The sequence below is a fragment of the Arvicanthis niloticus genome, chromosome 13 (genome assembly GCF_011762505.2).
Source record: "Arvicanthis niloticus isolate mArvNil1 chromosome 13, mArvNil1.pat.X, whole genome shotgun sequence".
Taxonomy (NCBI): domain Eukaryota; kingdom Metazoa; phylum Chordata; class Mammalia; order Rodentia; family Muridae; genus Arvicanthis; species Arvicanthis niloticus.
The window spans coordinates 58,849,358-58,863,492 of record NC_047670.1 but is presented as its reverse complement, the minus strand read 5'-3'; the positions used below and the strand labels follow the sequence as shown (position 1 = coordinate 58,863,492).

At 52.6% G+C, this 14,135-nt stretch overlaps 2 protein-coding genes across 3 annotated transcripts in view; both read left to right on the top strand.

Moving 5' to 3' along the window:
• The window catches only part of Pnpla5 (patatin like domain 5, triacylglycerol lipase), a 37,391-nt gene extending 34,962 nt beyond the window's left edge, over positions 1–2,429 (top strand). The window contains exon 9 of the mRNA XM_076911775.1: positions 2,301–2,429. Coding sequence (XP_076767890.1) covers positions 2,301–2,316 — 16 coding nt within the window. The 3' untranslated portion in view covers positions 2,317–2,429. The remainder of the gene's footprint in view (positions 1–2,300) is intronic.
• Positions 2,430–2,439: 10 nt separating this feature from the next.
• The window catches only part of Sult4a1 (sulfotransferase family 4A member 1), a 28,544-nt gene continuing 16,848 nt past the window's right edge, over positions 2,440–14,135 (top strand). Inside the window, exons 1-2 of one of the 2 annotated variants that reach the window (XM_034517246.2) lie at positions 2,440–2,671; positions 13,937–14,067. In XM_034517246.2, coding sequence (XP_034373137.1) covers positions 2,503–2,671; positions 13,937–14,067 — 300 coding nt within the window. In that variant the 5' untranslated portion in view covers positions 2,440–2,502. The remainder of the gene's footprint in view (positions 2,672–13,936; positions 14,068–14,135) is intronic. The other variant, XM_034517245.2, reaches the window with a different exon arrangement.

Here is a 14,135-nt window from a genome sequence, read left to right as displayed (position 1 = left end):
TAGAAAGAAGGAATAAATTGAAAAAAATATGCCCCCAATCTGATTGACCCAAAGACAAGGCTGTGGGGCATTTTCTTGATTAATAATTGATGGGGCCCAGTTCATTATAGGTGGTGCTGTCCCTGGGCATGTAGTACCTGCTTCTATAAGAAGCAGGCTGAGCAAGCCATGGGGAGCAAGCCAGTAAGCCGCACTCCCCCATGGCCTCTGCTTCAGCTCCTGCCTCCAGGTTTCCACTTTGAGTTCCTATCCTGACTTCCTCCAATGATGGTCTGGGACCTATAAGCTGAAATAAACCCTTTCCTCCCCAGGCTGCTTTTGGGCAAGGCATTCAGCACAGTAATAAAAAAGCAAATCAGGGAGCAGGAGAGGTGGCTCAGTGGTTAAGAACACTGGCTGCTCTTCCAGAGGACTTGGGTGTGATTCCCAGCAGCCACACAGTGGTTCCTGACTGTCTGTAACTCCAGTTCCACGGGATAGCCTCTGTTTTCCTGGGCACCGGGTGCACAGACATATATCCAGGCAAAACACACACGCAGGTAAGTATAGTAAATAAATAAATTAAAACCAAACAAATGCAAGCAGACTAGGGCATTCATCACGTATGAGAAATAAATTCTTCACTGATCTGTGGCAGGATCCCGCCCAGTGTGTACACTATGTCACAGGGATCCTGTGACGATTATTAACACCTCATATGCCTCCAGCATTTGTCCATAAAGCCGTGACTGACACAGCCAAGACGCTTTCTTAAAAAAATTACATTTATTTTGTGTGTCTTAAGTATGCAAGTTGATGTGTTTGTGAAGGTTAAAGGTAAGTTTGTGGGAGTTCTCCCCTTCCACTATGTGGGTTCTAGGCATGAAGCCTAGATTGTTAGGCTTGGCAGCAAGTGCTTTACCCACTGAGCCATCTTGCCAGCTCCGGGATGCCTCATCAGCACCATGAATTCCGGTCTACATGTTCTCTTCTTCTTCTTCTTCTTCTTCTTCTTCTTCTTCTTCTTCTTCTTCTTCTTCTTCTTCTTCTTCTTCTTCTTTTTTTTGTTTTTTGTTTTTTTGTTTTTTGTTTTTTGTTTTTTTGTTTTTGGAGATAGGGTTTCTCTGTGTAGCCCTAGCTGTCCTGGAACTCACTCTGTAGACCAGGCTGGCCTCGAACTCGTAAATTCGCCTGCCTCTACCTCCCAAATGCTGGGATTAAAGGCGTGCGCCACCATTGCCCGGCTACATGTTCTTTTCTTACTCCGTGGGGCTTTTCCTTGCCTCCTCCTCTTCACTTCACATGGACAGCACCCGAAACAACGGCACTGGGGCCCAGAGCCCCTTTGTGTCACCACAATTGCTCCCCATGATGCCCTTCGGTGTGGAAAACCAGCAGGTCCCATACCCCCTCTCTGCATCCAGACAGGTCGGCGCATCTCCCGTGCTAGAGCAAAAAGAGCCAATTTGCTCTGTCCCTTCCTTGCCTTGAGAAAGGCTCTCGAGTGTCCTAAGCTAGCGTAGCCGAGGCTGGCCTTGAACTCTTGATCTTCTTGTCTCCACCCTCTAGTTGCTGGGATCACAAGTGTGCGCAAGCCCAACTTTTGTTTGTCTTGTTTCCCGTTTCTCCAGTGCTGGGGAACTGACCCCAGGGCTTCACGAGAGGGAGGAGCTCTATTCCTAAGGGGTTTCCCAGCCCCTTGGGTTCTTGTTAGCTGCTTTCCCCAGATGTGGCTCCTGGAAGTAGGATTCCCATTGTCAAGGGGGATGCGGACCTGTCAAGGGTCCTCTCTGCTTGGGTGTTTCCTGAGGGTGCATTTCTGTTGGGGTTCCCCTCTACCTGGAGGAGGTCCTCTTTGCCTGGGGGTCCATTTTTGGGTTCCTCTCTGCTGAGGGTCTTCTCTGCATGGGAGTTTCCTCTCTGGGAGAGGGGTATCGCCTCTGCCGGGGGTGTCCTGGGGGGGGGGGAGCTCTTCTCAGCCTGGAGATTTCTCCGCCAAGCGTCTGGTCTTCTCTGCCTGGAAGGGCCCGCACTGGGGTTCCTATCTGCAGGGGGAATCCTCTACTGATGGTCTTCTCTGCTTGGGGGGGGGGGTTTGTCCCTCTCTGCCCGGAGGTCTTCTGTCTTGGGGTCTTTTGGGGCCTCTCCTGGGGGAGTCCTCTCTGGCACCTGATTCCAGGCTCTCTAAGCGCTCGCTGCCTTTGTCAGCCGCGCTCTGATGCGGGCTTTTCCATCTCCGGCATCAGAAGCTTCTGGAGGTACGGCTTCCCGGACTCCGGGGCTCGCACTGAGTCTGCGCGGACGCGTCCTTTTTGCTCCAGGGCGTGGGGACCCTGACCTGGCACGGATGACTGACAGGCAGCGGTACTGACCGAACGCACCTTTGCGGCAGGCGCGGGGCCTCGGCCACCGACGTCACGGGGCGCGGCGTGCGTGGGTGCGGCCATGACGTCATGCCCGCGGAGCCCCGCGCCGGCGCCGTGACGTCACGCCCTAGAGCTGCGGGCCGGGCCGGGCGGCGGCATGGCGGAGAGCGAAGCGGAGACCCCGGGCACCCCGGGCGAGTTCGAGAGCAAGTACTTCGAGTTCCATGGCGTGCGGCTGCCGCCCTTCTGCCGCGGGAAGATGGAGGACATCGCCGACTTCCCAGTGCGGCCCAGCGACGTGTGGATCGTCACCTACCCCAAGTCTGGTGAGCTGGGAACTCCACGCCGTACCCGTTGCTCGTGCAGCTGTGTGACCTTGGGCAGGTCGCTCAGCCTCTCTGTGCCCTAGTCCTGTCCGGCTCCGCGTGTGGTGAGGGCAGCGGGGGCAGCGAGCGCGCCTCCAATGTGGGCTCTGTGGGGGATGGGACCGCCCTCCGCTGCCCCTGTATTCTGTTTACTGTCACCAGGCGGGACCTGGGCATCTGGTTCCCCAGCAGCCTTGTAAGGGAGAGCTTCTAGGCAGAGGATCAGAGAGGGGAGGAGGCTTGTCCAAGGTCACACAGCTGGGCTGAGATCTGAGCCACTCAGCTCTCCAGGCCTGGTGTAGAGATGGCTGTGTGGTGCCTTTTCTGGGGTCTGTAGGACAAGCGTAGCTGGCTCTCCTGTTCGTTCGCTGTCCCTGTAGGGCGTCCTTGTGACCACTGTCCTGCAGTCTCAGGGTAGTTGAGAAGGTGGCTGTCTATCACCCCGCAGTATCCAAGCAGGCGCTTACAGGAGAAAATACAAGCAGGGTAGCTCCCAGGGCGGAGTCCCGGTTCCCAGGGCAGCTGCCTATCATCCTCACAGAGAGTGGTGGACGCTCTCAGGGTAGAAGTGGGGGTGCAAAGGCCCTGGGGTCAAGTTCAGGTGTAGGCTCTGACCCACTACTGGGCACACAGCCAGCTGGGCTGTCCTGGAAGAGGCATTTCAGGAGGCAGGCAGGGCTCACTGAGGCTTCAACCACCCTACAACCTCATCCCAGCCCTGAGTCCCTGCTGGCTTTAGCTAGGGTTGGCCTCCAGAGAACTCTCTGTGCTGGCCATCCCGATGGGTGCTCCACATCTGTGGCAGTACCTGGTGTTGTCTCTTTTGGTTCAGTGCCTGGGATGAACCCAGGGCCATGTGACCCTATGGTTCATGTATGCCCTGCCACTCAACTGGGTGCCCAGCCGCAGGGTGGTACTTAAGAAGGAATCATGGTTGTATTGTCCTTGTCACAAAGTGAATGAATGTGCCCATGGGTAAAGGAAGATTCCAGTTCCCTCCCTAGATTCTGGGGATTGTGGGAGACTTGGGTTTTCAGAGCCCTTAGGACCAGGGGGTGTGGCTGGGGTTGTAATGGAGCTACTGGAGACGGACAGAGGCATGGGTTACTTCCTGGAAGGGACTGGGGAGGGACTTTGACCCAGGATACTTGAGAGAGTAGCCAGGCTGGGGCCCAGCTGTGAACTTGGAGGGCTGTCGAGTGTTAGACAAACCCTGTGCAGGGGCCTGGTTGGTTCTGGGGAGCTCACTGGACACTACAGAGAGGAGTCGGATGGGGAACATCTATGTGTGCGTGTGTGCGTGTGATCGTGAGTGTGTGTGAGCAAGCAAGTGAGCGAGAGTGCGTTCATGCGTGCAAGAATATTTTGAGACAGGGTCTCTCTATGTACCCCAGGCTGGCCTTGAATTTCCAGTTTTCCTGCTTCAGCTTTCCCAGTGCTGGAATTCTCAGAGTATAGTATCACAGTCACCCTACAGGGTACCAGTTTTTTGTTGTTTGAGACAGGGTCTCAGGTAGCACAGGCTGGTATTGAACTTACTGTGTAGCTGAGGCTAACCTTGAACTTGTGACCCTCCTATCTCAGCCTCTCAAATGCTGGCGTTACAGGAGTCCTCCACCACCACCCTTGGCTGGATGCTGGTTTTCTGGGTAACAGACACGTCTTGTGTGTAACATGTACCAAGTGCAGAGAGAAGCACAGGCAGAGTTGATGTAAAAGCAGCAACAAGACCCCAGCAGTGCTTCAGGGATCCCAGCTCTGCCCTTCCCATCCCATCCTGGGATCCGCCTTCCTGAATGGGACAGTCCTATGGCCTGGTGTTTCTTGATGGATGCCCCTGCCACTCCCTGTCCCTCCCCCCTCAAGGCCACTGTGCGAGAGCACAGATGAGTTGGGAAGAACCAGGAGCCACCTCCGGGCTCTGTGCTGGCTCAGCTCCTGAACACCCCCACTGTGTTTGAGTAGGGTGGATTGGGAGTCCTGCAGCACAGGTGGGGACTGTGGCTCCGGTAGTCACCTGTGTGTCGGGTTCCAAGCTGAGGTGAGTTCCTCGGGGCTCTGCTGGGAGGAAAGCTTTCTTTTCAGAAGTCAGGTGACCAGCCTCTGGGTCACTCTGGGGTCAGTGCCTTGGCATCAACATTGCTGCTGCAGGTGCCAAATGCTGTGCCCAGGGTACTGGGGTCACTCACCTCACCTCCCAGAGAGGAGCTGTCAGGGCCGAGCCTGGCTGCCCCCAGCTCTCCTGGCACTTCCTGGACCCACTGACCTCCAGGGCTGAGAGTTTGGGCCTAACAGTGGGACTGGGGTCCTGAAGAGCAGCCCAGCATTGATCAGGCAGGGGTGTGGTCTCAGTTGGGAGAGTCGAGGAACCAGAACCAGAGCAAGACAGCCTCTGTGGTCTTCTGAGAGACAGGTGGACATGTCTTAGGTTCTTTGCCTCTCAGAGAGAGGTTGGAGTCACTGGCAATTTCCCAGCCCTGCCCCAGTGCTTGGGGTGGGGCTATTGTTACTGTTCTTTTAACATAAGCCTCCCTATGGAAGAGCTAGCTGGCTCAAGACTGAGGCCAGGCGCCTCCATGCATCAAGGAGCCATCCACCTTAGTGTTAGGGAACCCCCAGTGGCTGAAGGGCACTGTCTACTGGAAGAAGGCAGGTGTCGAGGACCTAGGTTTAATACTAGTTAGAGGATAGCTTCCAGTCCATCTAAACTGGCCTTGGAGCCAGCTCATGTGTCTGCAGGGTGTCCAGGCTTGCTCCAGGTGGGTATAGCCAAGCCTATCCCCACCTACTCTTATCTCCTGGCTTTGGGATGAACAGCCCAACCAGGGAAGGCCATCACAGTGGTAGGCATATAGAGAACAGCCAGAAGTCTGCATTGGCCACTGTGGGTCACATAGTTCTACCAGAGTGACAGCAGAATTGTTACAGCTGAGTGGCTGAGTTGCACCAGGGTGTCCTCTGTGCCCTCATGAGGCCTTTGATGTCCCCAATTGTCCTAAGCTCTTTCTTCAGGAGCACCTGCCCAGTGATTTCTAGTGCATGCTCTTTTAGGGGTGCATGCTTCACCACATGGGGTCCTGCACTTATAGAATGGACTGCAAGGTGGCATCTGCACCAGTGGGCAACAAGGATATCCTCCACCTGAGTGTCCATTCGAGAGAGCTGTAGGCCCTGGAGATTGGCGCTGTGGGAAAACTGAGGCCCAGAGGAGTGGTGTCTTTCTTTAGCTCTTAGAATCACTGGAGGACCAGGCTGGGTATCCTGGTGAGCTTTCTCTTGTAATAAAATGCCCTTTGAGCAAAGCAATTTGGAGGAGGACTGGGTTTTTTTCAGCTTATGACTTCTGGTCCCAATGTATCATTGTGAGAAGTCAGGCTAGGAATCCGAGACAGGAGCCTGCAGGCAGGGACTCTGGGAGAATGCTGCTTGCTGGCTCAGCCTGGCTCATGCTTTTTAGCTAGTTTTGTTAACACAGCCCAGGACCACCTGCCTAGGGATGGTGCTGCCCACAGTGGACAGGTGGGGGCCCCACATCAAGACCATCCTTTTCAGACACACCCACAGCCCAGTGTGAGCTGGGTGGTCCCTAGATTGAGACTTCCTCAGATGCCTGTGGGCTGTCTAGAGCCAATAACTGAAGCAAACCAGGACAACTGTGGGCCGGGTTCCAGGTTCTTGGGATCTCTGTAGTGTGGCAAGGTGGTGCTGCCTGAATAGAAGGAGCAAGTTACACTTGGTGACTGGAGCTGCTACTTTCTTGGACCCCATGCAGGCTTTGTTAGCAGTTGGGTCAATGGAAGGTATACCTGAGAGGTGAGGTCCCCAGCCCCATCTATCCTTGACAGGATGCCTGGACCCTTGTTCCAGCCCTGCACCAGAGGTTGGAGGTCACCATCTTTGGAAACATGGACACCAAAGAACTGATCTGTGGGACAGTACAGATTCAAGGGGAAGAGAAGCGATGGGTCCTCTGCCTACCTGTGCCTCCCTCCCTCTTCCTCCCCCCCCATGTGTGTGTGTGTGTGTGTGTGTGTGTGTGTCTGTCTGTCTGTCTGTCTGTCTGTCTGTCGGTTTGTCTAATCCCCCCATCTCATATATGCACACACCTGGACTTCCCCTCACTTCCCCAGCTGCTTCTGCCTCCCACTCCCATCCGGGAGGCTCCCAGCTGAGGTAGCAAGGCTTCCTGTAGGATAGTTGGTTCTCAACCTGTGGGTTGTGACCTCTTCACAGGGTTCACATATCAGACATCCTTCGTATCAGATATTTATATTGCGACTTAAAACAGTAGCAAAATTACAGTTAGGGAGTAGCAACAAAATAGTTTTATGGTTGGGGGTCACCACGACATGAAGAACTGTATTAAAGGGTCACAGCATCAGGAAGGTTGAGAATCACTGCTGCAGCATAAGAGACCCACAGACACTTAAGTGCAGAAAAAGACACTGAGTAGTGTCTTAAGTGTCCCCTCCTGTGCCCTGATGGCTTCTGTCCTCAGACAGTGAGGGCAATATCTTCTCAGAGGAAGCATGGAGGAGGGATTGGCGGGAATACTTTGGGTTCCAGAAAGTCTTGAGAGGGAAAGTTGGGATGGGCAGTGTTGGGCTGCAGGGCCTAGTGGAGGAAATGTGAGTGAAGTAGAAGAGAGGTTTTATAAAATGATGCCGAGTAGCAGGGAGATTAAGTGACTTGGAAGGTTGACATGAGAGTGAGGCAGAGATGGTTGACAAGACCATGGCTCTCAGAACTCGGGGGTGTGAGACCTCAGCATCAGGCTCAAAGCAAGTGTCTCTCTCTATGGATGTGCCGTGTAGGGCAGAGCAGTTCGCTCCACTGCTAGATGCTGGGGATGCCAAGACCGTGTTCCGGGAAGCGGCCTGTGACACCAGGACACCAACGGCACTTTCCGACTCTAAGATTCTGGCCTGGGTTTCTGTGCCCAGCCCCATTGTTGGTCCTGCATGAGGTGAAGATATTTGAGGTCTGAGGAAGCAAAGAGGAGAGAGCCAGTGAGGAGGGAGTATGGGTGAGGGGCAGCATGCATCTGCGATGGAGGGAGATTCCAGGGAGACAGCTGTGTAGGGTGCTTTAGGGTCAGGTCACCAGGTGGGACCGGTGACCTGAGTGGCAGGGATGTCCCCAAGAGATACAGTGATTTCCTGGTTTAATTTCAGTTATTCACAGCCAAACATGTCTGAGAACTTTTCTACAGAGCAAGGAAGAATTAAGACTCCCTCTCTCCTTCCCTCCCTCTATCCTTTCCCTCCTTCTGAGACAAGGTCCTCCACACACGTATATCTGCTTAAAGAGTGTGCACACACACACACATACACACACACACACATCAGGAACATGAACATACACATACACAAAGCATCCTAAGAGAGAAGGACCATATTTATATAAATTTCATTACAGCATATAGTTATGATTATTTATTTATTTATTTATTTATTTATTTATTTATTTAGGGCTTCTCCGTGTAGCCCTGGCTAACCTTGAATTCACTCTGTAGCTCAGGCTGGCCTTGAACTCAGAGATCTACCTGCCTCTGCCTCCTGAGTCCTGGGATTAAAGGGATCCGCAACCACACTGGCTGGATAAGCTACTCTTAATCTCTTACTGTAAATGAACTTTATCATAACTGTGTATGTATTAGAAAAAAGCATAATTTGTATAGCAGTGCTGTTCACAGCTTCAGAAGTCTGCGGGGACTTTGACTGCATCCCTGTGGGCAAGGGGGTCTACTGTAGACTGAGCTGAGGATGCCCAGGTCTCTCATCACACAAGGAGAGTTTGTTAGACCTGAATTAATGATTATAGAAAACCAGACACAGGAAAACCAAGGCACTGTATGAGACAGGACACACAATTGCTTCATGATTGTGCTGGCTGGTTTTGTGTGTCCACTTAACACAAGCTGGAGTTATCACAGAGAAAGGAGCCTCCCTTGGGGAAATGCCTCCATGAGATCCAGCTGTAAGGCATTTTCTCAATTAGTGATCAAGGGTGGGAGGGCCCACTATGGGTGGTACCATCCCTGGGCTGGTAGTCTTGGGTTCTATAAGAAAGCAAGCTGAGCAAGCCAGGGGAAGCAAGCCAGTAAGTAACATCCCTCCATGGCCTCTGCATCAGCTCTTGCTCCCTGACCTGCTTGAGTTCTAGTCCTGACTTCCTTTGGTGATGAACGTCAATGTGGAAGTGTAAGCTGAATAAACCCTTTCCTCCCCAACTTGCTTCCTGGTCATAATGTTTGTGTAGGAATAGAAACCCTGACTAAGACAATGATGTACCGTACATGGAACAGGCAGGTGTGTGTATGTATGTATGTATGTATGTATGTACACATATATGCATGTATGTGTGGCCCTAAGAAGTACAGCACCTCTCTTGCTTTAAGCACATGTTTAGTTCCACATTGTGCTGTGGTTTTCTGGGAGGAGGGGATGTGTTGAGGTCCTGTGTGAAGATCAATAGATCATTTGAGATAAACATGGGCTGTGGATGATAACGCATTACCTGGAGGTTGGTGGGTAGAGTGAGCTGAGCCTTGGCCTCTGGGAGTAGCGTCTTGGGGAGGAGATGGGATTTTCTGTCATACATTCCACTGTACTTAAGTGGGTTAAACTCAATAGCAGTGTGGCTTTGGTGAATGCTATCAGTGAAAATTAAAGGGTCCATCCCTAGGAACCTGGGGGTGCTGGCTCTGCCCTCATTAGCATCTTGTCTTCAGAATTCTGGGAAGATTTTGCTGGTTTCCTTGGGTGTGTTGGCAGGCTGCAGGTCCCCAGATTCCTGGGCAGGTCCACTTCTGAATTCCAGAGCCTTCCATCCATCTCCACTTAGGACTCAGGTCAGAGTGTCCTGTCAGCCACCACCATGAGGACATCGATACTTTGTCACTCAAGCTTTGGCTCTGTCAGTGAAGTCAGCTGTGCATGGCTTTGGTCCACCAAAGCACAGAGCCAGTGGAGTTGGCTGCTTTCCCTACTGACAGCTGTCTCCCCTGTAGGCTGTGGTGCCGGGGTGCAGCAGGCTGGTAGCTCAGGCAGCATGGGAGGCCACATCTTTTGTATTTTTCGAGGTGTCTCAGCATGACAGTGGCCACCACAGTGGCATGAAGGCCTCTTGGGACTTCCCTGCTGCCCCTTTTCCTAAGTACTTGTGTGGGTTTGGCTTCAGCCCCTGCTCCTGGTCTTTCCAGCTCTGAGGTGGCCTTAACTGCCACTCTGTACTTGGTGACCCACTGAGAGAGAGGTGCCCCTCCACCCTGCTGCCTGAGGCCCAGAGTTGATGGCCGGAGGACCCACACAGGCTCTCGTTCAGGAGCTATTCCATCCTGTTAGCCTGTTGCTGGGATGCGGTGTAAGGTCCTTATGTATGGTTGTCCCAGCTTGGGGGGGGGGGGTGCCCACAATCTGCATACTCAGTATTAATCAGCCACTGAGCGGCTTTGACCTGAGCAGATCCCTTGCTGGTCCTTCCTGTGTCTTCTGTAGAAGGGAGGCTTTGCTTTCTTTATTTTAAAAATGTAATAGCTTTACTTATTAGAGAATTTCATACATGTATAAAATGCATTTTGGTCATATCGGTCCTCTGTTTCCCCCTCCAGACTCCCCTGGGTCCTTCAATGCCTCCTTCTCCCAGCCTCACTGCATTTAACTGACAGGTTAATTAGTGCTGCCTGTGTGCCCATGGGTGGCTGGGGGTGGAGAGCTGTTCTGGCTCTCTAAGGTGCTGGTCCTCCAAGGAATTTGTAGTGGAGGTAAGGGTGGACTTACAGATGGGTTGGACTTGAAATACAGTTCAGGTCTGTTTGGGACATGGGCCTTTGTGGGCTGAAGACAGGATAGAGCATGTTAAAAATAGACAATGGACCAGGAGAGACTCATTTCAGGGCCTTTCTTGGATGCTAGCTGAGCGTGAGTGGACAGGACTCACCAGGAGTGACAGGCAAGCTGGCCTCACCGGGGTCTTGGCACTTTCTGGCCTTCCAGCCTCGTGTGTGTGTGTGTATGTATGTATGTATGTATGTATGTATGTATGTGCGACTTTCCTCTTCCAGCTATGGCCTAGAACCCTTCCTTTCAGTGTGACTGAAAAGCCTTGTGTTGCTGGCCATTTCCTCACTGGTGACTTTGCTTCCTGCTGCCTGAGCTGCCTCCTGTCGGTCCTGCACAGCTCAGTGTGAGCTGTGTCCAGATAGCAGGCCCTGGGAGATGGACGGACCCCCGAAACATCTTGGGTTTCTGGCTATAGCTAGGATCTGGCCTTGGGTGTGTGGCTTCTGGGCTGTTGGTACAGAGGAAGAGCATGGAACACAGGTCAGTAGGCCTTGGGTGACATTTGCTAGGTATGTAGAGTGAGAAGGTGGGGAGAAAGGGCTTTTACTGAGGTGCAGAAAGGAGTAAGAGGGAAAGGTCTCTTTGATTCTGTCTCTCCGTTTCTCTCTGTCTCCCCCCCCCCCACACACACACAGAGAGAGAGAGAGAGAGAGAGAGAGAGAGAGAGAGAGAGAGAGAGAGAGAGAGAATGAGAATGTGAGCGCACTTAGGCGTTTAAAGATAGGATCTTGCTCTGTAACTCCAACTCAATCCTCCTGCCTCAGTCTCCTGAGTGCTGGATTATAGGTGTGTAAGGGTGTGTGTGTGTGTGTATCTAGAGGTGGCTGAAGTTCTCACTTTTATGAAGTGCAAAGTCCCCTGAAAATAGATGGGACGAGTGATTTGGCTTCCAGGCCTAAGCCCTGACAATACTACCTTGAAAACAAGTCAGGTGTGTTTACTGGACAGCTCGGAGAGAGGTGTGCAGGCCTCTCAGGAAGCAGTTTAGGCACAGAGACAGCATCGCTGTGGGTAGGAAAGCTCAGGTTTGGCCACACCTGTGGTAGGGGTCAGGGTTTGCTGAGGTGTGAGGAACGTGAGGTTGTTCAGTGTGAACAGCTTTTAAAGGTGTGGATTGCTGAGGTGTTGGAGAAGGGCTGTGGACAAGACTCCACCTCCTCTGGCCTGGTGGGATGTGTGCGTTATTCACAAGGCCTGGCCTACTGTGGGTGGGTCTGCATGGGGCCACCTTGGGAAGGCCAGAGAGGAAGGACCAGCTGTAGGAACCAAAGCTCAAAGAGAAGGGACTGTGCTCACCTCCTTTTGAGTTCCTGGGAGATTAGCCTAGCTTTCTGGGAAGTATCTGATTCCATGCCTTGGGAACTGGAGGGCACAGGGGTTGGAGAACTGCAGACATGTCTGCCTGCTTCCCTCGGCTCCCTGCTGACTGTCGCTTGGCTGACCTGCCTGGCCCTGAGACCCCAGCTCAGACTGTGTGCCCCCGCAGAGCCCAGGCATCCTGCTGGATATGACTCATGCACAGGGATTAGAATGCAGTGGGGGTGGACAGGCTTAGCATGGTAGGAGTGCAGTGAGGGTCTGGATGGCGGTGTGTTCTGTGAGTGTCCTAGGGCTTCTGAGAAGGCAGGCTGTGGGGGTGGAGAGGCTGTAGCCACCTGAGAGGATGAGTTCATGAGGAGGGAAGCTAAGCCTAGAATCAGGTGCCTTGTGAACAAAGGGAAGTTTGTGGAAGTAACTTAGGTTGGAGACAGTAGGATCTGGTCTGAGGGGACTTATGGTCCCTAAATCCAGCAGGGGACTCATCTGTGTCATGCTGCTTTGGGAAGATGGGGGTTTATTCACAGTTCCTTAGCCCCTTGTGCCACTATACCCATGTCTCCTGGTGGGTCCCTGTTGCTGGAAATATTAAAAAAATCAGCACTCTCCCATGCTATACCCAGCTACTCTCTGCCCAAGATCTCGCCACCTCTAGGCTAGCCCCATGTGGCGACCAATCATGGTTCTCTTGCTGTGGATTCTGCTCCTATTCCCAGCTATCTACCCCTGTGGTCAGCAGTCCTAAATCCCAGTAACCCTGTAAAATCAAAACTCTAGAAGCTTTTAATTAATCAGTCAGATGTATATATCAATAAATTCTCAATTCACAAGATGCCCACACAATCATTTCTGGGCCAATTGATAATGATACAAGCTGCCCACCAAGATTAGACAAGTTATCCCAATTATTCTATCCTTTTATGATATTCATAGCTACCTGTGGCTATTTAAAGCCACGTGGAATCTGGGTCATCTCCCTCTTCCTCCATCTTCCTTCTCCTCTGTCCTCTCTCCCATCTCTTCTTTCTCCCCCAAACTTTTCAGTCCACCTTCCCTTACCTTGCCCAATCACCGGCTCTAGCCTTTATTTTACAAGTTAAGGTGGGGAGGGAGAAGGTTCACAAGAAGTCACCTGTGTACTGATTCACTCCGTGTGCTCAGCAGCCCCTCTTGGGAAAGCGGAATTTGCATCAAACTACAAGCAACATCAGGGCTATGCACAACAGGTCCCTCTCTTTATCACGTAGCTCAAGTGTGGGCTCATCTCTGTCCTTGGCCTTGACCATCTCCTGCTGTCTTGTGGAGCAGACTGTGTGGAGCAGGCTGCTGCAGGCAGAAGTGGTTTGTGTCTCTTTGTGAACATAACTTCCACATGTCTCCTATGAGGTGCAGAGAGAGACCTGAGACCACTTGATGTGGTCTCTGGTGTCTCCTCCATCACCTCAGCTCCTTTTGCAAAGGAAGAGCCAGAGCTGCACCAAGGTCCTGGATCCTCCCCACCTTGGGTGTTGAGTGCCCATCCTTCCTTGCCACGTGTGTCCCATTGTGTGAGCATCAGTGTTTTCAGGTCTTGGGTGTTTCATGAATAACAAACCCAGGAATGATCTGGAACATTCCTGTTGGCTGTGTTTCCCTCAGAATGTTTCAGGAGCATGGATGGCATGTGTGCTCAGCTTAGTAGACCCTGGGCAGATGAAGGAATCAGTTGGCAGCTAAGGTCACACCTCTGCCCTCTGAGCTTGGTCACTCCTGAATCCCGTGGAAAGTTCAGCTCTTGGGAGCCTCAGTTGAACTTGGTCCCCACCACGGTCTGTGAGTGGCAGGCACATCCTGCTTGTTTTCCCAGCTGTCCTGCCCCAGTGAACGCTGAGGAAAGCTGCAGGCTGGACACTGGCAGCCATGGTGACCTCAGGCCTCATGTCCAGCCTGGGCTCTCTCTTGGTCCCTCTTCAGGTTCCTCTTGCTTCCTGAGCTCTGTGCCCACTTCTCAGGCAGCAAGGGTCTCTTTGACTGTGAGTCTGGCTCAGTGGCTCCTCTGAGCACCCTTCCTGGCCTCTCTACCCAGGTACAAGCTTGCTGCAAGAGGTGGTCTACTTGGTGAGCCAGGGCGCCGACCCTGATGAGATCGGCCTGATGAACATTGACGAGCAGCTGCCAGTGCTGGAGTACCCACAGCCCGGGCTGGACATCATCAAGGTACTTGTGGGACCCCCTTCCTTCATAGTTACATCTGCTTAGTAACAGTGGCTTCTCAAGAGGCTCCT